We start from the raw sequence: 26981 nt of genomic DNA, 5'->3' as shown, positions 1-26981 counted from the left end.
AGGTACATACACATACCCTAAATATACTAATACATCGTAGCTCTGATATTCTAAAACTCTCATACTTTCTTAAAAACTTCTATACGCTGACTTTATTATCGGAGACTCTGTGGCAGGTATCACACTGGTGACCACCTAAGAAGGGCTTTTCACAACAATTGCAGGCATAGGGACGAGGTTGCTGCCTCATTTGGACGAACCTACTTGACTGATGATTTCCACATCATCAGTTTGACGCCGTTTGTAGGAATGACATTTTCGTACTTAGATTTTAAAGCATAGTTCCATTCAACTCACGAGTCCAAGTGGAGTTTAACCCTTCCCAAGATTCGCAGCATTAGCTCTGAAAATCCAGAAACTCATAACCAGTGTGGAAGAGCTTACCAGACAGAACTAAGAGATGAGGCTACGACTTCAGCAAGAGGAAAATTGATCTGGGACCAACCAAGATGATGATGGAGATAGTTAAAGAAGGAATGACCATTGAAGGCCCACCACTCCAAAAGGACTAAGCTGAGACCTTCTTAAGGAAATGAGAAAGGAGATTGATGAGCTGAGGAGCACAATTAAGGAAAAAAATAGATTGGAGCCTAGATAGGATGGTCAGGAGGACGGATTCACCCTTCATGATGGTGGTCCTAGAATGCCCAATGCCGTCAAAGTTTCGCCTACCTCAGCTCGAGCCATTTGATGGATTGAAAGACCTTCTGGATCACCTCAACACTTTCAAGACAGCTCTAGGTCTTCAACAGTCCCCTGACGAAATACTGTGCCGTTTTTTCCCTACCACCCTCAAAGAAGTTATGACGGAATGGTTCACGAAGTTACCAACGTCGTCCATCGACAACTTTGATTAGTTAGGCAATTCCTTCTTGTACCACTTCGTTAGGGGATAACACCCGAGAAGACTTGTAGACCACTTACTTACTATTAGACAAGGAGATAAGGAGACCCTAAGGTCATACGTGAAACATTTCACTAGAGAAACTTTAGAGGTGGACAAGCGAATGACAAAGTATAGCTAACAACCTCTAAGGCTGGTTTGAAGTCTAGGGAGTTCGTGGTCTCACTCATGAAGAATCCCTCTACGACGATGGCAAAGATGCTCCTGAAGGCGTAGAAGTACATGAACGCCAAAGATGCCCTCGCAGCAATAAAAGATGTAGAGAAGTCCAATAAGAGGAAAAGAAAGGATGACAACCGGAAAGGACGAAAAAGGGAGGGACAGATCGTTAGAATAATGACGGGAACAAACGGAAAGATGATAAAAACCCTTGGATAGTAAAATTCACTCCTTTAGTTATGCTTGTTGATAAAATTTTGGCGCAGATCAAAGATGAGCATTACCTCAAATGGCCAGGGCCATTGCACTTATCACTCAATGTTCGTGACAAGAAGAAATATTTTCATATCCACAAGGATCTTGGCCACTACACAGAAGATTGCAGAGACCTGAAGGAGCAGATAGAGGAACTCATCCAGGAAGGAAAGTTGCAGATTTATGTCAAGAAAGGAGATTCCAACAGATCTAGAGATAATAACAAGGACAAGCATGAAGCCTCTCCGAAGGATGAGGACCACACATCCCATTATCCACAGAGTGTGATCTGGGAGATAAAGACAATCACAAGAGGGCCATCCACAGGAGGGTTATTCAAATCCCGCAAGAAATCACAACAGAGGCAAGTGAACCGCATCCATAGGATATCACCCCTGAAGCAGAGACGAATGGATAGGGATATCCTTTTCTCGAAAGAAGACGCCAGAGGAGTAAAGTAGCTGCATGACGACCCCTTGGTTATAATACTTATGACAGAAAGGTTTAACACCAGGAGAATCCTTGTGGACAGTGGTAGCTCTGTAGATATCATCTACCTTTCCGCTTTTCAACAGTTGAAGTTGGATCCAGGCAGACTAAGACCCTTCGAGTTCCCTCTTATCAGTTTAGTGGGGATAGAGTGTATCCCAAAGGCATGGTGATACTGACGGTCATAGTGGGGTTTTACCCTCGACAACTGACTCGTCGGCTAGACTTCTTGGTGGTAGACTGTCCTTCTTTATACAACGTGATCATTGGGACGCTTACACTCAATTGTTGGAAGGCGGTCATGTCCACCTATTGCCTGAAGGTAAAATTCCCAATAGAAAATGGTGTTAGCAAGGTAAAAGGAGACCAGGTGTTAGCTAGGGAATGCTACCAAGCAGTGTTAGCTGCAAAGGAAAACCATACGTGGATGATAGAGGAGAAACAGGAAGAGAAGGTGGAAGCCCTAGAATTGTGGAGCTGGTAAGCGAAGAGCCAAAGAAGACTACAAGGGTAGGGATGACCTTGAGTATAGAGATGAAGAAGAAATTAGTCCATTTCCTCAAGGAGAACCAGGACGTCTTCACATGGAGCCACAAGGATATGCCAGACATATCAACAAAGACCATCTAACACAAGCTAAATGTTGATCTCGAGAAAAAGCCTGTCTAGTAGAGACAACGGGTGTTTGCTCTAGAAATGAACTAGGTAATCATGTACAAAGTGAATAAACTGCTAGCGGCGGACTTCATTTGCAAAGTCTATCACCTGGACTGGTTGGTCAACGTCGTCCTTGTAAAGAAGACAAATGGAAAATAGAGGATGTATGTAGACTTTTCGAACCTAAACAAGGTCTACCCAAATGATAGCTTCCCCTTGCCAAGGATTGATCAACTGGTGGATTCTACAGCAGGACATAAACTCCTTACATTCATGGACGCATTCTCAGAATACAATTAGATAAAGATGGCAGAAGAGGACCAAGAGAAGATTGCCTTCATTACAAGCCAAGGGCTCTACTACTACAACGTAATGCCCTTCGGACTAAACAACGTAAGTGCAACCTACCAGAGGTTAGTAAAAAAGATGTTCAACAAACAGATCGGAAGAAACATGGAAGTGTCTGTGGATGACATGCTCGTCAAGAGCAAGGAGAGTCTACTCACCTAGACAACCTCCAAGAGACGTTCACTACTCTCAAGCAGTATTAGATAAGGTTGAACCCCATCAAGTGTGCCTTTGGGGTAGCATTAGGGAAGTTCTTAGGGTTCATGTTGTCCCAAAGAGAGATAGAAGCAAACCCAGAGAAGGTGCGAGCCATCCTAGAGATGATGTCACCTAAGACTGTGAAGGAAGTCCAGAAGCTCATAGGAAGAATGGTAGCACTCAACAGGTTTGTCTCTAAAGCAACGGACAAGTTCCTACCCTTCTTGAAGACATGAAGCAAGCTTTCACCTGGACAGAAGAGTGCAAAAAAGCCTTCTAGCAGCTTAAACACTATTTGAGCAACCCACCCCTTTTGAGCCCATCTAAAGAAGGAGAAGATTTGTATTTATGCTTAGTAGTGTCAGCTACAACCGTGAGTGCAGTCTTGATTCGGGAGGAAGATGGAACGCAACTCCTAGTCTACTATGTCAGTTGAGCCTTCCAAAGAGCTGAAGCAAAATACCCACGGATCGAGAAGATAACAGTTGCCTTGGTTGTAGCCTCACGAAAGCTGCACCCATAATTCCAAGCGAATCCCATCCTAGTGATAACGGACCAACCCATAAAGAAGTTAATGAACAAACCTGAGGCTGTAGAAAGGATGATTCAGTGAGCAATCGAGCTTCGTCAGTTCAACATTGGGTACCACCTCGAAACAGCTATCAAGGCGTAGGCACTAGCAGACTTCATCACCAAGTTTACAGTCCTGGATGAGGACGGGGCATTGGACGATGCAGAAAGATGGACAATTCAGACTGACGGGTTGTCAGCCCGAAAGAGGGGGGGAGTAAGGGTTATTATCATCACCCCAGAATGAGAGACACTCAAGTACGGAGTTCAGCTGATGTTCCCTACCACCAACAACAAAGCTGAATACGAGACAATATTGATGAGACTAACGGTTGGAAAGGCGTTGGGTGCCAAAAACCTATTTCTCTAGAGCAATTCAAAGCTGGTTGTGGGACAAATAAATGAGGAATATAAAGCAAAGGAGGAAAGGTTGCAAAAGTACCTGAGACTGACGAGGCATTTGGTCCAAGAATTTGATCAGGTAAAGGTCATACAAGTCCTTAGAAGCCAAAATATGGGGGCAGACGAGATAGCAAAATAGGTGTTGTTAAGAGCAGGAACGACGAGCATGGATTTAAAGATGGAAGTCCAGAAGCGTCCTAGCATTGAAGAAATCCTCGCATTTGCATCCAGAGTTAAAACAGCTGGATGACCCCAATTCTATCCTTCCTCCAAGATGGATGACTTCCACAAGACGTCGAGGAAGCTAGGAAAGTCAAGAAGAGGGCAACTAGGTTCACTATCATGAATGACACCCTGTAAAAAAGAGGCTTCTCCATGCCCTACCCAAAGTGTGTCGACGAAAACGAGACCAAATACATCTTGGAAGAAGTCCATGAAAGAATCTGCGGAGATCATGCAAGCCCGAGGTCCCTGGTAAGTAAAATCATCAAAGCAGGTTACTTTTAGTCTACTATGCAGAAGGATGCAAGAGAGTTCATCGAGAGATGCGACAAATATCAAAGATTTGGAAATGCTCAAAGCATCCCAGCAGAGAGACTGATGCCAACAATCTCCCCGGGGCCATTTTCCCAATGGGGAATTGAGACTGTGGGCCCACTACCTCAAGGTAAGAGACATGTAAAGTTCTTACTGGTCGCTATTGACTATTTTACAAAATGGGTTGAAGTAGAAGAACTAGCAACCATCAAAGAGGCAAAGATCTAGAACTTTGTGTGGAAAAACATAGTTTACAGATTCAGGATACCATAAACAATCATATCGAACAACGGGCGGCAATTTGACAGTCAAAGCTTCAGAGACTTTTGCTTAGGATTGGGGATTAAGAACCAATTTTCGTCTCCAGGTCACCCCTAGGCCAACGGATAGATGGAAGTGACGAACCAGATGCTACTTAAGATCATCAAAGCTCGGTTTGAGGAAGTAAAGGGCACTTGGCCAGAAAAGTTGCCTAACGTCCTGTGGGCATACAGGACTATAGCAAGAACCTTGATAGGTGAAACTCCCTTTAGGCTTTCCTATGGCACTGAGGCAGTAATTCCAATCGAAATGGGAATCACTAGCACGAGAAGAGAAGTCTTTAGTGAAGGCAGCAATAATAATCAGCTGAGAGTCAACCTGGATAGCCTGGATGAAGTAAGAGACGGAGCATCCCAGAAGATGACAAAGTACCAGTAGAAGATGGCCAAGTACTACAACAAAAGAGTGAAAATCAAGCAACTAAACATAGGGGACCTCATTTTACATAAAGTCATACCTACTTCTAAGGATCCAACCCAGGGGAAGCTTGGTCCAACCTGGGAAAGACCCTACAAGGTCATCCATTACTCAAGATAAGGCAGCTATCATCTGGAAACTATGGATGAGAAGAAACTATCACGACCATGGAATATTGAGCATTTGAAGAAGTGTCACTAATAAATGTAACAGACGATTGTATTCACATTTGAAAGAAAGCGATAAAAGTAATTTTCAGCCAACATCCCAATGTATTGTATGCAAGCCCAGAAGTATATAAAAAAAAGGCTAAGTAATAAGATTCCGCTTATTATTGACAAAGACAAATGACAAGATCCCTTAAATAGGTGTAAGTCACCTAAGAATTGGCTAAATAATAAGATTCCGCCTAGACGGATGTAAATTACTGATGAAGCCAAATGACAAGATCCCTTAAATGGGTGTAAGTCACCTAAAAATCGGCTAAGTGATAATATTCTGCTTAGATGGATGTAAATTATTGACGAAGCCAAATGACAAGCCCTTAAATGGATATAAGTCACCTAAACATTGTCTAAGTAATAAGATTCTGCCTAGACGGATGTAAATTACTAACGAAGGCAAATGACAAAATCCCTTAAATGGGTGTGAGCCACCTAAAAATTGGCTAAGTGATAAAAGTCTACCTAGACGGATATAACCCACTGACGAAGCCTAATTAGCCAGACTCCTAGTTTAAAATTGACCAAGCCCCCACAAATGAGGGCAAATAGAAGAGGATTCTGATGAAAGCACAAGTTACAGGCAGACAAAATGAAGATCAAATCAATGAAGGCATAAAAATAAACAGTAAGCATAAATACATTCTACCTGAAGCAGAAGCCAAAAACACTAGGCAAGAAACATTGTTCTGGAATTAGAATAAATATATTGTTCTGAAAGTGGAATAAAAATCCCAAAAACATACTGAGCACCCAAAAAAAAAAACGGGAGAGGAAAACAAGAAAATGAAAAAGACTTGCAGAAGGATGACGCACCTAGACTTGGGGCTCCCCAACAACGAAGCAACCTAGAAACTTCACCCTTGAACTCATTAGAATAAGTCTCCCACTTGTCCCCGGACTCAAAAAAGAACCTCGACTTCCAATAATAGAAGGATGATGGTAGATCCGTGATGATCCTAACCTTCCTGACCCAAGGCACCAGTTCATAGTACTCCCTCTCTTTTGACTCCTTCAAATGGTACAAATATGCAAGCTCGTCCATCCTAATCATATCCCCTTTAGTGACAGCCATCCAAATCTCCATACAACTAATCACGATCCTCCACGAATTTGGCATAAGTTGCCCAAAAGCAATGTTGAAATGGTTCAGGAGCTCCATAATGAATGAATGGACGGGAAACTTGAGACCACACAGGAAGGTGGCCTTATAGAAACACACCTCCCTAGGCGAAAAATGACATGCCCATTCCTCTCCATGAGGAAGACGAACCCTAACCCTATCCCTAAACTTGGAGAGTGTCTCAGCGTCCAAGCCACATGCCTCCCCGAGGGCATGAAAAGCCCTAATCTCCCTCGGGCCAGAAGCTGCATTATCCTCCTTCACATCCACAAGGTCGCCGCTAGATGACAACCTCATCTCGAGCTTACTAGATCTCACCTCCAACATCACTCTTCGCTCACCTACTAAGTCCTCAATCCAATCAACTGAATGACGAAGTAAGGGAAGCAGATCAGCCAACATTATGCTTAAGCTACTACCCTCAAATACAAAACCTTCAACTACAGGGAAAATAGCACGGGAAACACCTAGAGAAGCCCCCAAACGTGCAAAAAGGAACGAAATAGAGGGGCAAAGTATCCTAACTTCAGAGCTACCAACCATGGAACCCCAGAAACGAAAAAAGAGGGACAAAATCCTAAAAGCCCAAAACAGAAAAGAAAAATAAAAAACCCTTACAAATTACCGATACTACAAAGACTAAAGAAGGTGAGAAAAAGCCATACCTCAAGAAAGCAACCACAGGAAGAGAAAACGCAAGAAATTGCAGGGGAGAATAGCTTGGAGAAGAAGAAGTACAGAGCAGCAATGACAAAAGAAAGGGAAAAGTGAAGAAGAAAGAGAAAAGAAAGGAATTTTAAAAATTTAGCACAAAAAACTGAAAACCAGCGAGAAATCCAAGATTCACATGAGTGGGGCATTAACTCCACCAGTCATAACATGCCACATGGTCATAATGTGTATGGCGTTGCCACTAGGCATTAAATGCAGAACGAAACTCCAAGAGTCATGTCTGAGCAAAGAACCTTTCACCTTCTGGTGGTCGTTGCTGATGAGTGTTAATCTATCAAGATTATCCCTCTCTCAACAGACAAATTAAATGCTATAATAAACCCACACCAACCAAAGGCAAATAGTACATGACTCTCATCCCAAAAACTACTCCCAAATCGAATTCTTTTGCAATATCCTTCAATTTAACTCTATTCTAACCTAATCATTGGAGGCCCTTTCGCACACATCACACCGGTGTATTTCTTTTTTTCTATTTCATATCTTATTACAGGTTCGTCTCTTGACGAATCCAACACCTTCGTCCATCTATAGTGACGGGAAGTTCAACTGAGGACTTTTGGAATAATCAAAAAGTAATGAAACATAGATGATAAATTTTGCATTTTGACCCACAAAAAAATAAAAAATAAAAAATATCCAACAACAAACTAAGCACGTGCCTGGCATGGAGCCACCAATACTAGTATTCTTATATTTTATTGGAGTGGCATTTAATGTCGTGGCATGCTGTTTCCTTTGTTGCCCGTGACTGTGAATTCAAAACTTGCATGCAGTGCAAAGCGAAGAAGCGTGATAAGACCAAAAATTGAAGTGAGGGAAATTAAATGCCTAGCCAAAAGTTAAAATAAATGGGTGCGTGCAAGAGTGCACCGCCGAGTTTATTTGTTGCCTTCTTCGGCAGAACCAGCCAGGCCTTCCAACATTCCACCACTCCAAAAAATTCTATCATCCTTTTTTGGTTTTCACTTCAAGAACTCAAAGAATCCTCTTATACTTTCTCATTTTAAGACCACAAAGGCTCTCTCACCCATTGACTCATGCACACAAAGAACCCTCCATCATCTCATAACTCCATAAGCACTGATCCAAGCTCATTTTCAGGATCACAAACACTACTCTCTACATCATTTTGGCTTAGGTAATACTTGTTTTGCCTTTTCCTTTACATTTTTTATATTTAAATAGAAAAACTATGATAAAGACAAACTAGGAAAGAAATCAATTTGAAATTTAAATGGAAAACTAGGAAGAAATATAAGATTAGCATATATCAAGTAGGAAAGAAATCAATTTGAAATTTAAATAGAAAACTAGGAAGAAATATAAGATTAGCATATATCAAGGAACATAAAAAATCATTAGAATATTTTTTCTTCCTGGTGTTTTTGTCCCCCCCCCCCCCCCCCCCTTTTTTTCTTTAAACTTTGATACATGACATAGATTTTTGAATTTTTTGGATATGTATGCGTTACGTACCCATTATTTCAAAAAAAGAAAAGAAAAAAAAGGAGCTTTGTTTTTGCCACTTGTTATGCAAATAAATACAACAAAAAATAACATATAGATCTCAATTTCAATTTTGTTACATAGGTGTGTGAGTTGTGTACTTACTAGAAAAGAATTATCAACCATGATATTAATTATTGCCAGAACTTACATGACTCACATACAACTTAAGAACTTATTTGTAAAGAAAAGATAATTATACCATATCACCATAATATGTTTTAATTTTATTCCTTTATTGTCAAAAATTTTGTTACTCAATTGGTTGGCACCTTCTATTTTTTTTTCAAATGAGACATCCAATATTCAAATTCCCTCACCCTTACCTATTAAATTATAAAAATTAAAAAAAAAAAAAAATTCAGCAATTCTTGTAATATATATACAAAAAATCTCAATTCCCCAAGAACACACAATTTCTCATCTTTGTGTCTATTAATCATTCAATTTTCTCTTTGTAACCAAGGAAACAAAGGTACACAATGCTGACAACTAATGAAGAATTGCCTGAAGACTTGGTGATACAAATTTTGCTATGGCTACCAGTGATTTCACTTTTGCGATTCAAGAGTGTCTGTAAATCTTGGTGTGTTCTCATTAGTAGCCAAAACTTCATCACTAGACATCTTCTCCACAATCAGACCATCTCTAACAAGAATAAGAATGGCAGTTTGCTTCTTCTCCAGAAAACTTCCCATTATAATGTTTTCGCCAAGCTTCCTTATGAAACTCTTGAAATATCTTCAACACAAGTTCTTCCATCATTGTATTTTGGTTTTGATATGAAGGTAAGAGTTGAAATCATTGGCTCATCCAATGGTCTTGTTTGTTTGCATGTTGAGTGGGGTAATATTATTCTGTGGAACCCTGCAACAAAAGAAACAAAAGTTGTTCCCAAGTCCCGCATATCCTATCCACAAAGCAAATCCGGGCTTCTTGATCTTGGGTTTGGTTTCGACATTAAAACTAATGACTACAAGGTGGTCATGATCTTAAATGCCGATGACTACTCTAATCCTGAATTAACCTTTTTAGAAAGAAAAAATTTTAATATAGCTGAGGTATATTGTTTAAGTACTAATTCATGGAAAAAAGTTCATGCTTGGGTGCCGGATAAATTTGTAAGCTATAATCGTCATAGGACGTACACAAAAGGGATGTTTTCTTGGTGCGGGTATTATCGTGATGATTGGCTTGATTGCATTTTATCATTTGATATGAGCAATGAGTTATTTCTAAGAACAACTATACCAGATGATAGTGCTGTTGGGTATTGCAATTATGATTGGAGAAGTTTTTTTGTGCTTAATGGATTGGTTTCTCTAGTTATTTTGATTGAAGATATGGAACGGTCGGAGAGTTGTATTCATATTTGGTCGTTGCTTGAATTTGGTGTTAGGGACTCTTGGACTAAGCTATTCACAATTGGACCTCTTATGAGAATTGACAGATCATTTGGATTTTTGAAGAATAACAGCATGCTCTTGAAAAATAATGAAGGGCAATTGCTCTTGTATAACCTCTTTACCCAAGAAATGACTGATCTTCGATTTGGTGGAGTATCATCAAAATGGTTGCAAGTAATTCCTTACATGGAGAGTCTAATTTCTGTCAAAGGAGAAAATGACCTTGAAGACCAGGATAGCTCGTAAAAAAGGTTCAAGACTCATCTATATCATGACTCATCTTCTCTTAAAGTTAGTTTAGTTTCCATTGTAATATGTATAATCTGCCTACTCCTATCCTCAAGGCTTGTAGCCTAGTAGGTCAGATTATTGTTTTGTTTTTTGTTCTTTAAAAAAGTTTCAATAACAGAAAATACGTGTCGAGTACCATGCAAAGATTTTTTACCATATTTTCTACTAAAATTTGAATGTTGCTAGATATTTTATATCCTTAATAGGAGTATGTATAAGGCACGAGCTTGCCATTATAAAGAAATAGTGATTAAGGTCACTTTAAAATTTATTGATAAAATTTAAAAATGCTTAAAAAGTTTACCATTAATATATATATAAAAAAGAGGCGTTAATTTTGGTAAAGTCCTCTCCTTTTTTTTTTTTTTAACTAAGCAGTATTAAGAGCATCTCCAATAGGCTCTCTAAAGCCTAATTTGGAGAGCAATCACACAAAAAAACCCCTCCAACAGCCTCTTCATCTCCAAATCTTTTTTAGATTTGCTGCAATAGCTCTCTTTATATGGAGAGCACTGTAGCAAATACTATAGCAGTTCCAAACATTTTCCTCAGTTAAAATAATCACCAGTTGAATAAAAGATTATTATTTTTCCTTTTTCCTCCCTTTCTCTTTCATTCTTCAGTCTCTCTTCTCATTAGAAAACAAAGAAGACGCAATTCTCTCTCACAAAATCAACACAACTTTCTCTCACAAAAACGATCCAGCAAATCCTTCAACCCCAAAAAAAAATTAGAACAAAAAAAAAAAAATATATATATATATAGAGAGAGAGAGAGAGAGAGAGAGAGAGAAGCTGATCTAACCCAATCCGGTGATCTGTGTAGAACACCGATCTCCACTTCTCTGCCGGTGATCTATATGTGTATGAGAGAGAATTTGTTTGTGTGAGATAGAGGGAGAGAAATTTTTGTGTGCGCATAAGAGAAAGAGAAATAAAGAGAGAGGGAGAATTGGAGATATGTTCTAAAGAAGTCTGGAGATCAAGAACTAGAAAAACACAAAGTCAAAAAAAAAGAGTGAAGATAGATATAGGGGTTGGTGTACATGTGTGGAGGAGAAAAAACAAGAGAAAAAAAAAAAAGCATATGGATGAAAAAAAACAAAAAAAAAACAAAAGAAAGAAAGGAAAAATAATATAAGAAATAAGAAATCAAAATTGAGTAACATTACTACGATATTTTTACAATACTTTCATAATAAATTTTTAGTAACAAATTGTTATTAGTTGATATATTGGTGAGTAAAAAAATAATTTAAATGGTGGGTTCAAATTAGAACTAGTAACAACTTACCATATAAGATTTTGTTGTGAAAGAATTGTGAAAAAATGTCATAGACGCAACATTTCTCATTAAAAAAAATATAATTGTTAATGTTGTTTGGAATTTGAAAAATATAGATGAATTAAGAAATATTAAAAAAAAGAATAAAAAAATAATGAATAAATAATATTTTATTGAAATAGAGAAAAAGATAGAGAGTCTATTAGAAAGTGTATTTGAAAAAGTGAGCAGGTAAAAGAAAAAAGTCATTATTCATTCTCCAAATAATACAAAAATTTAGAGAGAGTGTTGGAGGTGCTCTAATGTATTAGGATGGTTTCTCATACAGTGTAGTGTAATAATTCTTTTAGCTTTCCAAGGGAAGAAACAACACAATATACACTCAGAATGAAGGGATATCCCATATATTAGATCATACAATCTAGACAGTGTACAACCTTTTTTATTTTCATTTTCCAATCATATTACTTGCACAAAACAGATAAAGAACACTTCAATTAAAATTCTAAGATTATAGAAAATTCCACCTAAAAATCGTTGGAAGGAAATCATGAAATTTAAGGGGTAATTGAACTCTCCACTTTTGAGATATGAGGGGATGACACTCCACCTTAAACTTGAAGAGAAAAAAAAAAAGCACTTTTGAGTGCTTGATAAACTTTGTATTTTTATTTTAAATTTATCAATTATGGTTTTATTAACCAAGGATAAATGTTAGTAAAGAAATTCTTATAAAATTTAAAATATTTCATTACTAATGTAAACACAATGGGAGTATATTAATTTTTTTAAACCTCAAAGGTGATAAGTATTTTTTCCCTTCAAATTTTGAGTGAAGTCAACATTTTATGTCTATGTCTAAATTATCCGAAGTCATGCCCAAGCCCATTTGGTTACTTCATATATTTTATTTTATTTTTAAGAAACCCAATATAAAAAATAAAATAAAAAAATAAAAAGTTAAGAGAGATATTTCCCATGAATTAAAAAAAAACCAAAAAAAAAAGCTTGAACAAAGGCCACCATTAAATTTTGTTGTAAGACCCAATAAAAAGGTTAAGAGCTCTAACTCATTGGGCCACTCCCCATGAAATTGTATATAAAAATAAAAATTAAACAAAAACAAAACAAAAGCTAGAGCGCCTAGAAGAGAGGAATATTCGTTTTCCGCCCCATTTAAAAACAAAGCTGAAAAATATATGTTGTGATTGACTGTTAGGCATAGAGCAAATTTGGGGGCAAAAAGCCCAAAATGCATAATAAACAAGGGAGAGAGTGAGAAGAATATATATATATATATATATATATATATAGAGAGAGAGAGAGAGAGAGAGAGAGAGAGAGAGAGAGAGAGAGAGAGAGAGTGACGCCATTGTGCCATTGTTGTAGTGGCAAAGCCATATTGAGACCACAGGCGGCCTGGCCCCCCCCCCCCCCCCCCAAAATATTTAAAAAAAAATTTGTGTGTGTATATATATTAGAGTTATTTTAATAAAAAAATGATACGTGCACAATATTTTTACAACAAATTTTAACTGGCAGGTTATTATTGGTTGTTATGAGTGCGCAAAAAAAATTATATAAGTTGAGAATTAAAATTAGAACTAATAACAACTTACGACTTAGGATTCATTGTGAAATTGTTGTAAAAATTATTGTGGATGTAACATTTCTTAAGCAATTATCCTCCTCCACTAGATAACCACGTGTGTGGTTAAAATCCTTACTACGAAAGCAAGTGTGTCGCTATGCAGGCTACTCCCACTTTACCACGTACTTTTATTTTATTTTTCATTTTGTTTGATTGACTTTTATCATATGTTTTATTTTTCATAAAATATTAAAATAATCAACATTATAAATGTATATGATTAAAATATATTATTTTTATCATTTAATTTATATATAAAATAATATAACATGTTTTTGGTTGTAGTTATAGATTTATATATATATATATATATATATATATATATATTGAAATTTGAATAATTATTTGTCTTTTATTTAAAAATCTTTAAATTATTAGTATTTTTTAAATTTTAGTCATTATATTTAATGGGTGATAATTTAATTTGAAAAACCTAGGTTCATGGACAAGTTGAGGAGATGGTAATTCAGAATTAATACACTTTTGGGTTTTGATTATTTAATTGTATGTGCATTACTATTAGTATGGATATAATTAATATATACACAGAGAAATAATTAATTGTCTAATTTTATGTTTGGCCCCCTCAAATATAAATTTTTGGCTTTGCCACTGTGTTGTTGAAACTTTAACGACGATGTTAAGGTGCTCTAAGCATGTAAATGCCTATATATATATATATATATATATATGTTAGGTTCTAAGTACTTAGGAACTAATGTATTAGAACTCTAATATGTATTGTGGACAAACCATGATTAAAAACAGGTGTCTAGTAGTGTTTTAGACTTGCTCAAAGTATGCAATTTATGTAAAGTTGGAATTGAGTTAACTACAAAAGTTACTGTGTATTTCTGCCTGACTCGATCGATCGAAAGTTGTGTAGATTATTTTTTCTGCAGATTTTCCAACTCAGCCCTAAACCCATATAACGTGTAGGGTTTTATGTTTTTCCCTAGGTATAAAAGGCAAACCCTAGCCACGTTTTTGATGTTGCTCATATTGCTGTTTGTGTGAGTCTCTTGTCAGATCAAAGAGGTGCTTGCCTTCACACAAGCTTAGGATTATCAAGAAGGAGATTGCTTCAAGAACTTGATGATCGTTCAGTTGCTGCCGTAAGAGCTTAAAGATATACAAGCAGGAGTGCTTGTACTTGCTGGAGAATCCAAGAAAGAAGGAGTCTGTGGTCTCGGAGTTTGCGCGTGATCATGTCAGTAAGTTCTACTGCTGGGTAGCAATAGGATGTTAGTGGTCTGAGTCGCTATTGTACAACTTCGATTTTTTCATAGTGGATTTAGGTTTATCTTAAGGATAGCTAGGTTAAATCCTCCCCAGGTTTTTTACCGGTTTGGTTTTTCTGGGTCATCATATCTTTGTATTTTTATATTCCGCACTTTATATTGATATGATTATATGATTGTGATAACCTAGATCTGGAATTTGGACTAAGTAATAACTTGGCTTGCTAACTAGGTTAATCCAATTGTAGTTTAAGGGGTCTAAACAAACTCTACAATATATATAACAACTTTGACCTAAATCGTGAAAACCAACCATGGTTTTCAAACACTTGTTGTTCAACTACGGTTCAAATGGGTCCTTGCCTTTTTCTTTTCTCTCTCTCTCTCTCTCTCTTCTTTTTTTTTTTTTTTTTTTTTTTTGTATAGAACAATTCTTAGGGTTAAAAGAACAGTATTGATGAGAGATTCTGAATTAACCAAGTCAAACCATACAGTCTAGTCCAAGTCTGAAAACCATGTATACTGATTAATTACATCATACATATGGACATGATTTTTATTAGGGAAGTTGGGTTAAAGATATTTTTCAACCCAATCCAACCTCTTTAGGTTGAAAAAATCACAATCTAGCCCAATTCATGACATGTGTAGAAATCAATCTAACCTCAACTACATGGGTTTGGTTGGTTTCATGAGTTGATCTATGGGTTAGACTTACATGTTTCATGCATTACAAAAAAATCAGACTTTTATTAATCATTTTATTATTTTTTTTTAATATGGCCCAAATCCTCTGTGATTCAATAATGCCAAGAAATTTTCCACGAGTCTAGACCTAATATTCTTTTCTTAATGGAGACTCGGCTTGTGAAGGATAGAGGAAAGATGATCTGGGGAAAATGTGGCTTCTCTGAGGGATAGGAATTACCTAGGACTGGTTTAAGTGGTGGACTGCTACTTGCTTGGATGCCAAAACAATGCCTCAATATCAAATATGAGTCAAATCACCTTGTCCGCATTGATCTCCTTAACAATAAAGGTAACCCACTCTCTATTACTTTTGTTTATGGTAAGCCTGTTCAATTTCAAAGATATGAAGTGTGGAATAAACTTAGAAGTTCTAAATCTACCTCTCACCCAAATTGGTTATGCATTGGTGATTTCAACCAAATATTAAGCCAAGAGGATAAATTTTCCTTTCATTTGAACCCAATCATAAGGGCAGAATCCTTCCAACAAGTGATTGATGATCTAGCTTTGTGTGAGTTGGTATCTTTTGGTCAGAAGTATACCTGGATGAATAGGAGGGAGGAGGATGATTTTGTAATGGAAAAGCTTGATCAAGCTTTTGCTAGTATAGATTGGGTGAATACTTACCCTAAATATGTTCTTAGGAACCTCCCTATTGTTAGGTCAGATCATGGCCCCATTGTATTGGACCTTGAGTTTTTCCCACTTTTTAAAAGAAGACCTTTTAGATTTGAAAAAATGTGGCTATCCCATTCTACTTGTAAGAGTGTTGTGCAGAAAGCCTAGCATAATCAAGTTAAGGGATCAAGAGCTTTTCAATTAAGACACACACTCATTAATGTTAGGGATGAATTCCAAATTTGGAATAAGGAAGTGTTTGGGAAATTGGAGAATGAGATTCACATGAAACAAAACCAACTTAAATGTGTGCAAAACTCTATCTCATCTCCTAAGGATGTTAAGAGAAAGGCTGAGTTGAGAGAAGAGTTGGAAATTCTGATGTAAAGTAAGGAGGTTATGTGGGCTCAAAAAGCTAGGAGTGACTGGGTTCTTTTTGGGGACGGAAATACCAAGTTCTATCAGACTCTTATGAGTTAAAGAAGAGTTAGGAATAGAATTATGTAACTTCAAAGAGTGGATGGTAGTTACACTAAGGATCAAGGGGAAATAGAGAATATCCTTGCACAACACTTTAAGAATGCTTTTGATGACATTGTCCTTTTATCTTACGATTAGATTCTTATTGAATTGGTATCCTGCCTTTACCTCAATTATGACCTCAACAACTCTTCTACACTGGACAGCCCAGTCACTACTGAGAAAATTGAGGATACTGTCTTTCAGCTAAGCTCTCATAAAGCCCCTGGCCCAGATGGTATTCTTGCCTTTTTCTATCAAGAGTACTAGAGCATTGTCAAATTTGACATCTTTAACACTATCCTAGCCTCCTTCCACTCAGGATCTCTGCTTAAGTCCCTCAATGCTACTTATATCATCCTCATTCCTAAAAATGTTTGCCCTGATAATGTGAATCACTTTAGGCCCATTAGTTTATGTACTGTGATTTACAAAATTATCTCTAAGCTGCTGGTTAATTGTCTTAAACCTTTCATGGACTCCCTTATCACCCCCTTTCAACATGCTTTTATTAAGGGTAGAAATATTTCTGATAATATCCTCATTGCTCATGAAATTTTTGATTTCCTTAGGAGAAGGAAGAGGAGGAAAAGTTTTATGGGGCTTTGAAGATTGATATGACAAAGGCTTATATTAGGTTAGATTGGAAATTCTTGAAGGGTGTTCTTATTTCTATGAATTTTAGCCAAAATTGGTTATGGTGGATTTCATTGTGTGTCACGGCAATCCAATATACACTTATTGTGAATGGGAGCTTATCTCAAACCTTCAAACCTAAAAAAGAATTAAGACAAGGGAATCCTTTATCACCCTATCTCTTCCTTTTGTGTGCAAATGTTTTATCCCTTGCCCTTATTTAAGCTGAGCAACATAAGAAGATCCAAGGTATAAAAGTTGGAATGAATGGATGTACTTTCACTCATTTGTTGTTTACTGATGATTCCCTCTTGTTCTTTAGGAAAAATAGTAACTCTATAGACAACATTCAAAGTTTTTTACAATGGTACTTCTCTATTTCTGGAAAGAGCATCAATGTAGCCAAGTCAGACTTATACTGCTCTTCAAATATGCCAAGAGTAGAGCAAGAACACCTAGGCTCAGCCTTGAAGGCCAATTTGGTGACTAATCCTAGTAAGTACTTAGGGTTAAATTTCAAACTTAAGGGTAAAAGAGTTGCTGACTCTCATTACTTAGTGGATAAACTCAATTCTAAACTTCAAGGATGGAAGCTAAGCTCCTCTCACAAGCTGGTAGAACCACTTTGATCCATTCAACTCTTCAATCCATGCCTCTATATACCTTTTCTTGTTTTAGGGTGTTTGGCAGTATTTGCAAGAAACTAGACGCCATTACAAGAACCATTTGGTGGGGGCATGATCAAGGGTTAGGAAAATTCACCTACTCAATTGGAACAAAGTTTGTTAGCCTAGGAATATGGGAGGGTTAGGTCTTAAAAACTTTAGCTTGATGAACCAAGCCATGCTTGCTAAGCAATTCTAGAGAATTCACCAAAACCCTTAGTCCCTTATAGCAAGAAATTTTAAAGCAAAATACTTCCCTTGAGCTCAATACATGATTGTTAACTCAAACCTCATCAATTTTGGTTATGGAGAAACATTGTGAATCAGGATAACAAAAAGCTGAGAGAGGGGAAGTGGTGGGTTAGTAATGGTATAAACATTCCCTTAGACCATCCTGCTTGGTTCCAAACCTCAAATCTGCAAAACCCGAACCTTACCATAGGTAGTGTAGCTAGTCTCATTGACTAAAACACTCACTCTTGGAAGCCTGATTTGGTCAGATCCTTGTATTCCCCCTGTAAGCTCAGAGATTTTAAGCATTCCCATCTCAAAAACAGGTGCTGTGACAGATACTCTAATGTGGAAGTTCTCAAATTAAAGAGAGTACAAAGTCCATAGAGCTTATGTGGTCCTGTTGGAAGAGGCAAACTTGTTAGCCAATGCAACTCTTAGACCTCAAAATTTCCCTAAGGTTGTGTGGAACATTATCTAGAAGGCTAGGCTGCCCTTGAAAATATGCAACTTGGTTTGGAAGGTACTTCATGATAATCTGCCAACTTTTCAAACTCTAAAGGGAAGGGGAATTCCAATTGTTGCTCTCTGTCGTTTTTGTGAAGGGAAGGTTATGTAGAGGAGTCTGCTAGCCATCTTTTTCTTCAATGCAACTTTGCTAGAGCTTGTTGGTATGGGTCACCACTAGCCGTGAATACTTCCTCCCTAGGTCCCTTGACAGTTTAGTAATGGCTCACAAATTCTATCTTTAGACATAAGAGGCTGGATGAGAATAGCATGAAAACTTTGCAACTAATGTTCATCACCCTCTAGATTTTCTGGAATCACAGAAATAGAGTGATTCATGAAGGAATTACACCTGATCCAATGAATGTCATTTTAAGCTCTTGAAAACTGTTTTACAGGTACCAAGAGATTTTTGAACATCATCACAATACTGGAAATAGGACTTCTAGGCAGAAAATTATGGCTCAAGGTTTTGGTGGGAAATGGAGCATTGTCCTCAAGATCTCTAGTGTCAGGCAAAGAAGAAGGAAGAGGAGTGCTTTTGCTTATGAGGCTCGGACTAGGCACGGAGCAGTAGTGTTCAATGGATGCAGCAATAGTGCAGCTAGATGAGTTTCAGGTGCCTTGCTTGAAGGATTAAGAGAAGTAGCAGTTAGGAATGTCAACGGGTCAAGTTCGGGCCTAGTTTTTTCGTACCCCGACCCGACATGCAGATTTGCCTGAAAACCTGAACCTAGTCAGTTTATTAAACGGATTTTTTTTCTCAACCCAAACCTGCCCCGTCAGGTCCCTGCAGGCTCCGTCCCTTCATGCCCAGCCAAGCCCAAAATCAGAAACACAAATTTTGATTAATGATTTTTCTGCCCAAAATCACAAACATAGACACAAATCCAAACACGATCACAAGGATAAACACAGAAACCACAAACACAAATGTCATATCTATGACTTTCCCTTTCAAAATCACAAACCAAACACAAATTTTAGATCTATGAGTTTCCCTTTCAAAATCACAAACGCAAACTCACATAATTGAGACGAACTAAACCCAGAAAAAAAAAAAAAGAAGAAAAAAAATGGAGAACGAGGTGGAGTGAGATCGGCGACGGCAAGGACAAAACAGTGCTGTGCCTGTGCTTGACTACTTGTGGGCTTGTGGTTGTGTGAGACAGTGAGTGAGAGAGCTAAGACAGTTGGGCAGCGGTGAGATGGGAGTGAGTGAGATTGTGAGATGAAGAAATGAGAGGCGAAGATGTGAGTTGAAGAGAAGGGAGGTAGAGGTGTGAGCTGAGTGCTGAAATGAGATGAGGAATAGGAAATGTTAGGGTTTATAACTATGTATATATATATGAGGGTATTTTAGTAACTATATATATATATTCGGACCCGCTTCGGGTTTTGTTTTAAAAAAATCCAAAGCCGACCCTATTTTTTATTGGGCCAGGTAAAATTCGGCCCATTAGAGACTGGCCGGGCCAGGTACCCGCGAGTCGGGCATAAATTGCCATCCCTAGTAGCAGTGACAGCAAATAGGCTTCAGTTCAACTAGATTTTGGTTTTGAGCAGTAGTAAATATCTAGTTCAGTTGTTAAACACAGGTCAATCTCTGGATTGGGAAGGAAAATCTTTGATTGCTAATTTTGTTTCCTTAAAGCATCAGGGTATGAGTTTTTCTTTCCGTTAGGCCCCAAATTTTGTGCTTGGTAATGTAAATATTATGGCTGATATGGCCTCCAGTGTTCTAATACACTACAACTGGCCTCAGCCAGTAACTCTGTAATGCTCTTTTTTCTGGTTGATATAATAAAAAAAAAATATTATTTTTAACGAATTACTATAATTCACATAATATATCTTAATTATATTTGAAATTTCCAAATTCATTAAGCTAATTTATAAAATACCAAAATAAATCAAACCAAAAATAAAATAAAATAAGAATAATTAAATAAAATTTATATATTATAAATTAGTATTGGATTAAATGGGTCAAAAAAAATAATCAATCTGAACTCCATTCAATTCAAGAATCAAAATAAAATTTCAATCCACCAACTTGAGGCATTGGGTTGGTTGGGTTAGATTGGACCGATTTCGTTGGATTGATGGATTGGATGCACAACTTTATAACTTTATTTCTACCTCTACTACAAGTTATGCCATGATTCTTGTCTAACAACGTGTAGAAGCGATGATAACCAAATTGCCATTATTAGGTGTTGAGGATCATCTTCTCACTTTTTACACCTAGTCATGTGTCTTTCATCTATTAAACATTTTTTAGTCTAGGCTTTTTTCTAAAAATGAAGTCAGGCCTGACGCTTTTGCAAAATATGCTTGAGGGTCCCATTTTGTCATTGTCAATCTAGGCATAAACATTAAGTCCAGTCCAAAGAGTGCTGCTGCAAAATGGGCTTATTCAACTATCATTGAAGAGGTGGTTCTCCACTTTCTTTAGAAGGAACATTATTCAGCTGTTTAATGAGATTTACTCCATAGAATGGGTTGTTCTCCACTTTTTGCAGAATGATCATTAATCCGCTTCCTCTACTATTATATGTCTTGCACAAAAAATACTAAATCTCAAAGATCTAGTATATATATTCTCAACATGTTAGCATTTATATTCTCAAATACACACACACACACACACTTATAGGCATTAGCACATATATGTATAAAATACATTTTGCGGAAACAAATCGAACAAAAAAGATTTCAACTCCAACTCACACTGTCGTATTGCCTAGAGTTGGAACAAAACTATAAGGTTTGGAATGTGAGTCAGATTGGGCATATTAAGATAAATAGTGAGAAACTTAAGAGAGACGTGTCTCATGGGAGAGAGGAAGTTTCCTAGTAGTACATGTCAATACTACTATTCTGTGGTAATCTCTCTTGCTAGATGTATTCTACGGAAAGGTGCAAGTACACTACTGGGTGCAAATTCTCAACCTTTTCTCTTATTTATCATATTATCTCATTCTTTTTCCCACTATTTGTTGACTCTTTTTTTTTTTTCTCTCTCTTTTGGATTACAATGAAAGAATTCTTTGGGTTTTTGGTGGGTTTACGGTTAGTTTCTATTTAGCATAAATGGTGGAAGACCATTAATGATATTTGGCTTGGTATGAACCAACCTTATGACATGCACCTTGTGATAATCCACAACTTTTTCTCTTAGTATGAGTGTTTTTCCTAGCAAAAGTAACCTCTAAAGAGTTTCAGTAGATCACCACAACTAGGATCTTCTTCTCCTCTGCCAAACCACACCTCCCTAAATCTCGGCAATGACAATTTAAATCTTCTCTGTATGTTTAGGATACAAATTTGGTGAACCTATTCGCCTACCATGTTTTACCCATTGGATCTCATTTTGCAGCTTGAAACCTGGGAATTACCTCGTTCTGTAGTGATTTACTTTGTTGGATATTCTGCAACCTTTAATATCTGAGAATTTTCTCCTTTTACAGCACGTTTTCCTCCTTTATTCTTTTTCTTCTAACTCCTTTATACAAATGGGTTTGGCATTTTGAGCCCATTTCATATCATTTCCTTATGCAAGGGTCTTGGGTCACTCATGGGCTCACTTATTCTCATACCCAATCTTATTTTGCAGAAGACCTTTTGTGGGCTTTTTCTATTTTCTTCAATATATTTGGGCCATCCTTGGGCCTAGGTGCTAACTCTTTTTTTTTTTTTTTTTTTTCAAACCTATAGGCTTCATTCACTAAACCTTAAGGCAAAAAGTTGGAAAATTTGGGTATCAACATTAGGTTTTTCAAAGTTACAGACACAGCGAAGATGTGATGGATGAGATATATATGCTAGATAGCTTATTACATCACATGTTGAACGTATTCTTAATCGATATAGAGATCATACAATTTTATGAAAATGCATTGGTATAAAACAGTTTTACCAACAAGATATTCTGAATAATTTAGGTAGATAATTTGGATTGGTTGAGGCCCGTGCTGCTCATTGCTCAGCTGGCTTGTCGTTGTATGAAAGTTGAATAAGGTTTTGGTTTGAATAGCTAAACTCAAATGTCATTGATCCTGTTACATGCTCGCCTTCCCATCCCACTAGTTAGTCCGGCACATTATTGAAGAAATCTTGTCCATCTTGAACTCTTTTTCATTTTTTTGGGGGCTAATCATGTTTTGAGAGCCTTAAATACTCGAGTCTTGGATTTCCCATTTCAACGTGGGTTTCTTTTGGTAACCATAGAGGAAAGATCATCATCTCCTCTCCTTTGTGCCTATCTTTGTGTTAAGGGACACACAAGGAGAAAAGTGATTTTTCTTCTCTTTGTATTTATTCTATCACTACTCTAATTGATTAAAAAAATCATTTAAAACATATTTTTTTTTTTTGAGAAACACACACACACACACACACACACACACACACATATATATATATATATATAGAGAGAGAGAGAGAGAGAGAGAGAGGAAGGGAGACATTTAAAACATAATTGGTTACTAAAGAACCCTTTTAATGTAATCTATATTATCTATAACACGATTCTTCTCTTTGAACTGGACTTTTATATGGTTCAAAATTATCCCTAGATCCTAAGTTTAGCAAGGACAAAATTTGTAGACAACCTAGTAAAAATATATCTTAAACTCTACTTAAATGCTTCTAAAATAAGACACTATCCTACTAATTCATATCTTTAAAACAAACTTATCTAATTTTTTTTTTTTTTAAACTTCTCAATCCACTTTGTATATTTCCTTTAAGACCGCTTTCCAACTTATTTTTTTTACTTTATCAAGATTCATTCCTTTCTTTTATTTAATTTATGAGTGATGTCATAATTTAAAAGTTGAGATGAATAGAAAATTACGACATTATACCAAAAAAAAAAAAGAGTCTTATCGCGTAAAGTGCGTGTGATGAAGCTAATATAACATAACATGTTATCCATATTACTAGAAATTATTCCGGATACCTTGGGTGAGTCTTTTGTTTTTTGCTAAATTGGCTGAGTCATATATAACCATGAAACCATCTTGATTAAATCCTTTCCACCTGGGCTGAGTCACAACTCACATCTCACATCTCACATCTCATATCTCACGTGGCAGGGTGGGACTCAATAGTACATGACTCTTATTTATGTGAGATGAGGGTATATCCTGGCCAGGTGTTGTGAAAATCTCACACCACATCAAAACCGAGTACCTTGCACCATACAATTGTGTTGGTGTAAGATATTAAAGTGGATTTTTTAAATTTAAGCTATTGATTTATTATTGTAGGTGCAACGTGACAAAAAAGCAATGGTATACAAGCAACGGTATAATACATGTTAAGTCTATGTTAACGTGACAATACTAGTACTGTTATATTTGTATGGAAAATAACACAACCGAATTGAAGCATTTGCGTTTTATCAATAAAATACGAGTATTGCTTTCTCAAAATAAAGAAGGTGACATATCCAAATATAATTACGTAGATTAAATCTTAACTTCTATAGGAACATTGCTGTGCTGTTGACTGATAATAGGTACTGGGAAATACGATTGGTTCTCGATTACAGGCAGCACTGTAAGTACAATTCTGAAATTGTGTTCCAGTTTTGTCCACACAAAATGTTATTTCGTATAGTTGTACGGTTCCATATTGGTCCTCATTGCAATGAATCCTTGGCTTCAAGTTGAACGTCATTTCAATTTCGTTCTTGATTTCACTGGTATAAGTTTGCATGCCAGGCTGAATTCCTGTTTAAGAAAAGCACAAGAAATTATTAAGGGAAAAATACACAATGTTTAATTTTTTAAACACAATTCAACATTATAATAAATATGCAAACCTGCTTTAAACAATATATTGTATAGGTTAAGATATTCTGCTTTAGAAATAGCCTTTTCAAAGTACTCAGATTGAGTGAAGGAAGTGCATGTGCCATGCTTTTTCCATTCGGTTTTCCAAAAGGGTCTATTGCTTCTTTTGTGTGCTGCATTAAAACTTGGCCACCAACGGTCCATTCTACCTAGGAGGTCATTCGAACCTCTTTGCACCTGCAGGTTATGTGAAGTATAAGAAATTCCTAAGCCAAATAAAACTAATAATGGTTGCTAGTACTAAACGATTTTTTTTATGACAAAAATATAGTCTTTAATACCTCATCGAAATGAAAGTCAGGACTTCCAGGACATGAGACCTCTTGCCCATTCTTTTGGGGCCACATCCCATGAAGGGTGAATCGATGTTTCCAGGGTGAATCATAGCATGTTACTTTGCCTGTGTTGCAGTAGGATTCCGGCCACTGCAACACAAGGTAAAAATAATCATAATCTACCTCACCATCGATAACCCCAATCACAAAAACCAACCACAAAGACAAAAGCAATTTCATTTTGCTCCCTTTCATGCACCACACAATCTTACAAAGCTATAACAATAATACATAAAGGGTTGGGATTATATAGCATCTTCTACCACTCTAATGCATTAAATGTTTGTAATATTTTTACAATTGAATTTTTTTACTAAATACGGAAAATGAACATATGCATGAAAAAAATGCTGATAATATTGTATATAATTAATGAGACCATGCAATAATCCTTATTACTATACTCTACTGCTAATAAGGTTCCAAATCCCTACTGTAAGGACACAATTCAAGTTCCCAAACTACGACTGGGAGAAAAATGGGCTTGAAAGACCTTTCTTTACAATGAATTTGTAGAGGATGGGCTTGTAATTTAGATTTCAAGGATGGTTTAGACAATTACAAAAAGAACGGGCTTTGGGCCCAATAGAACAGAACAAAGAATCGTTTGCAAAGAGTAAGACTGAGAAATCGTCCTCGGATTGTGTCCGAGGATGGTTTCTAATGATATTTCTCAAGTTTTGATACAAGTGTTGATTATCATTTACTATTGGCTCTATCTCTTTTACTCAGAAAAGTCCCTCCCCTTCTTCGTATGCCTTTCCTCCTATTTATATCCTTTCCTTTCCCTTCATCACCTTCCACTTTTCTGGTTGCAATCCCCCTTTTTGGATACTTGTCCCATCCATTCTTCCCTAAAGCCCGCTGGGATTAGGGACCAAGTTCCAAGCTCGATGTTCAGTGTCCCATCCTTCCATCTATACAACAAGTGTATCAATTTACAGAGCTTTTAATGTATGGGCGGTGGTAGCGGCTTTATTTTTAGACATTCCACCGTTCTTTCTCTCGCCCTCCACGTATACCGTGCATCCCCATAATTGTAGGACTCATTATAATATAACCTGGGGATACCAAACTTCTCTTTCTATGTCCTCGGCCTTGAAATCCGAGGACAAATCTACTCCTCGGACGTGTTTGGATATGTAAATAGTCCACGACCATTTTGATGTCTTCGGATTTTGGGTTTCCAGCCCAAAATACTTCGTTGGGCCATCCTTCATATGCTATTGGGCCCAATACCCCTACAATAGCCCCTCGAGTTTCTTTATTTTTTCACCTCGGGAGAAAAATAGAATCTCGACTTAAAAAGACCCCGTTACCCCGAGACTTTTGGCAACATTGTTGACAGAGATAACTTCTGAATCACCCATCGCGTGTTCCCAATGCTTCGGTATGCGAAACGCCCCCGAATTGATTGTTGGCGCTTCTATGTCCCCCACGTTTCATTAATATGACACATATCCAACGGTCGAGAGCGATTCTTGGGTTGAGGCGGGAATTCGCCCGCTTTAAAACATCTTCTCGACATATAAATACTAATTTTCTTCAAAATTCTTCACACTACGTAAACCTCATAACGTACCTGCCACACTTTTCATCTCCCCGTACTCTCTCTCTCGTCTATCAAGTACCCCGTCCGAGGTGACCGTGCTTTCTTCCTTTTTAAAAGTAAGTTCTTCAATACTCGCCCCTCCTTATCGCCTTTTTTGTTTCTTTTGTTTCTTTTCTTTCCCATCTTCTCTTTTTCACCGTGTCTTTCATCCTCGGCATAGTTATTTTTTCTCCACACCCCGCCTTTTTTCAAAAAGAATGGGTAGATTTGCGTCCTCCGGTGGATTCAAACGAAAAAATAGAATGCTTTAAGGTTAAGTACAAAATTCCCTCGGATGTATCCATTAGGTACCGTAACGAGGAAGAGTTTTATACAAAAAGAAAAACGGGGGAAGTTGTAATCCCGATGATTGCGTTCATCGAAGGGGGAATGAAAATCCCCATGGGAACCGTGACTAGGGATTATCTTAGGGCTTTTAGGTTGGCTCCCACCCGGTGTGCCCCAAATGTCTTTAGGATCTTAGGTTCCATAGACGCTTTAAATGAGAAGATGAACCTAGGGCTCACTCACCACGACGTGAACCGGGTTT

General features: G+C 37.2%; 2 protein-coding genes across 2 annotated transcripts; one reads left to right on the top strand and one right to left on the bottom strand.

Annotated features, from left to right (window-relative positions):
- The first annotated feature begins 9324 nt into the window (after positions 1-9324).
- Positions 9325-10494, top strand: LOC142627698 (F-box/kelch-repeat protein At3g06240-like). Its single transcript, XM_075801562.1, has one exon. The coding sequence runs from the start codon at positions 9325-9327 to the stop codon at positions 10492-10494; it is 1170 nt and encodes a 389-aa protein (XP_075657677.1).
- Positions 10495-24021: 13527 nt separating this feature from the next.
- Positions 24022-24906, bottom strand: LOC142627423 (ribonuclease 1-like). Its single transcript, XM_075801284.1, has 3 exons — positions 24787-24906; positions 24475-24682; positions 24022-24382 (listed from the first exon to the last, which is right to left on the bottom strand). Exons 1-3 carry the CDS (start codon positions 24850-24852, stop codon positions 24126-24128), a joined length of 531 nt encoding a protein of 176 aa, XP_075657399.1. The 5' UTR covers positions 24853-24906; the 3' UTR covers positions 24022-24125.
- Positions 24907-26981: the final 2075 nt, after the last annotated feature.

Source organism: Castanea sativa, chromosome 3 (genome assembly GCF_040712315.1).
Source record: "Castanea sativa cultivar Marrone di Chiusa Pesio chromosome 3, ASM4071231v1".
In the NCBI taxonomy this organism is placed as follows: domain Eukaryota; kingdom Viridiplantae; phylum Streptophyta; class Magnoliopsida; order Fagales; family Fagaceae; genus Castanea; species Castanea sativa.
Note: the sequence above shows the minus strand (reverse complement) of the source record. Positions and strands in the feature narration are given on the sequence as shown.

Coding starts and splice junctions, on each gene's coding strand:
- LOC142627423 (XM_075801284.1), bottom strand. CDS start 24,852: ATGTGGCCCCAAAAGAATGGGCAAGAGGTCTCATGTCCTGGAAGTCCT. Junction 24,683..24,786: donor CTGACTTTCATTTCGATGAG/GTATTAAAGACT, acceptor CATAACCTGCAG/GTGCAAAGAGGTTCGAATGA. Junction 24,383..24,474: donor CAATATATTGTTTAAAGCAG/GTTTGCATATTT, acceptor TTTCTTAAACAG/GAATTCAGCCTGGCATGCAA.
- LOC142627698 (XM_075801562.1), top strand. CDS start 9,325: ATGCTGACAACTAATGAAGAATTGCCTGAAGACTTGGTGATACAAATT.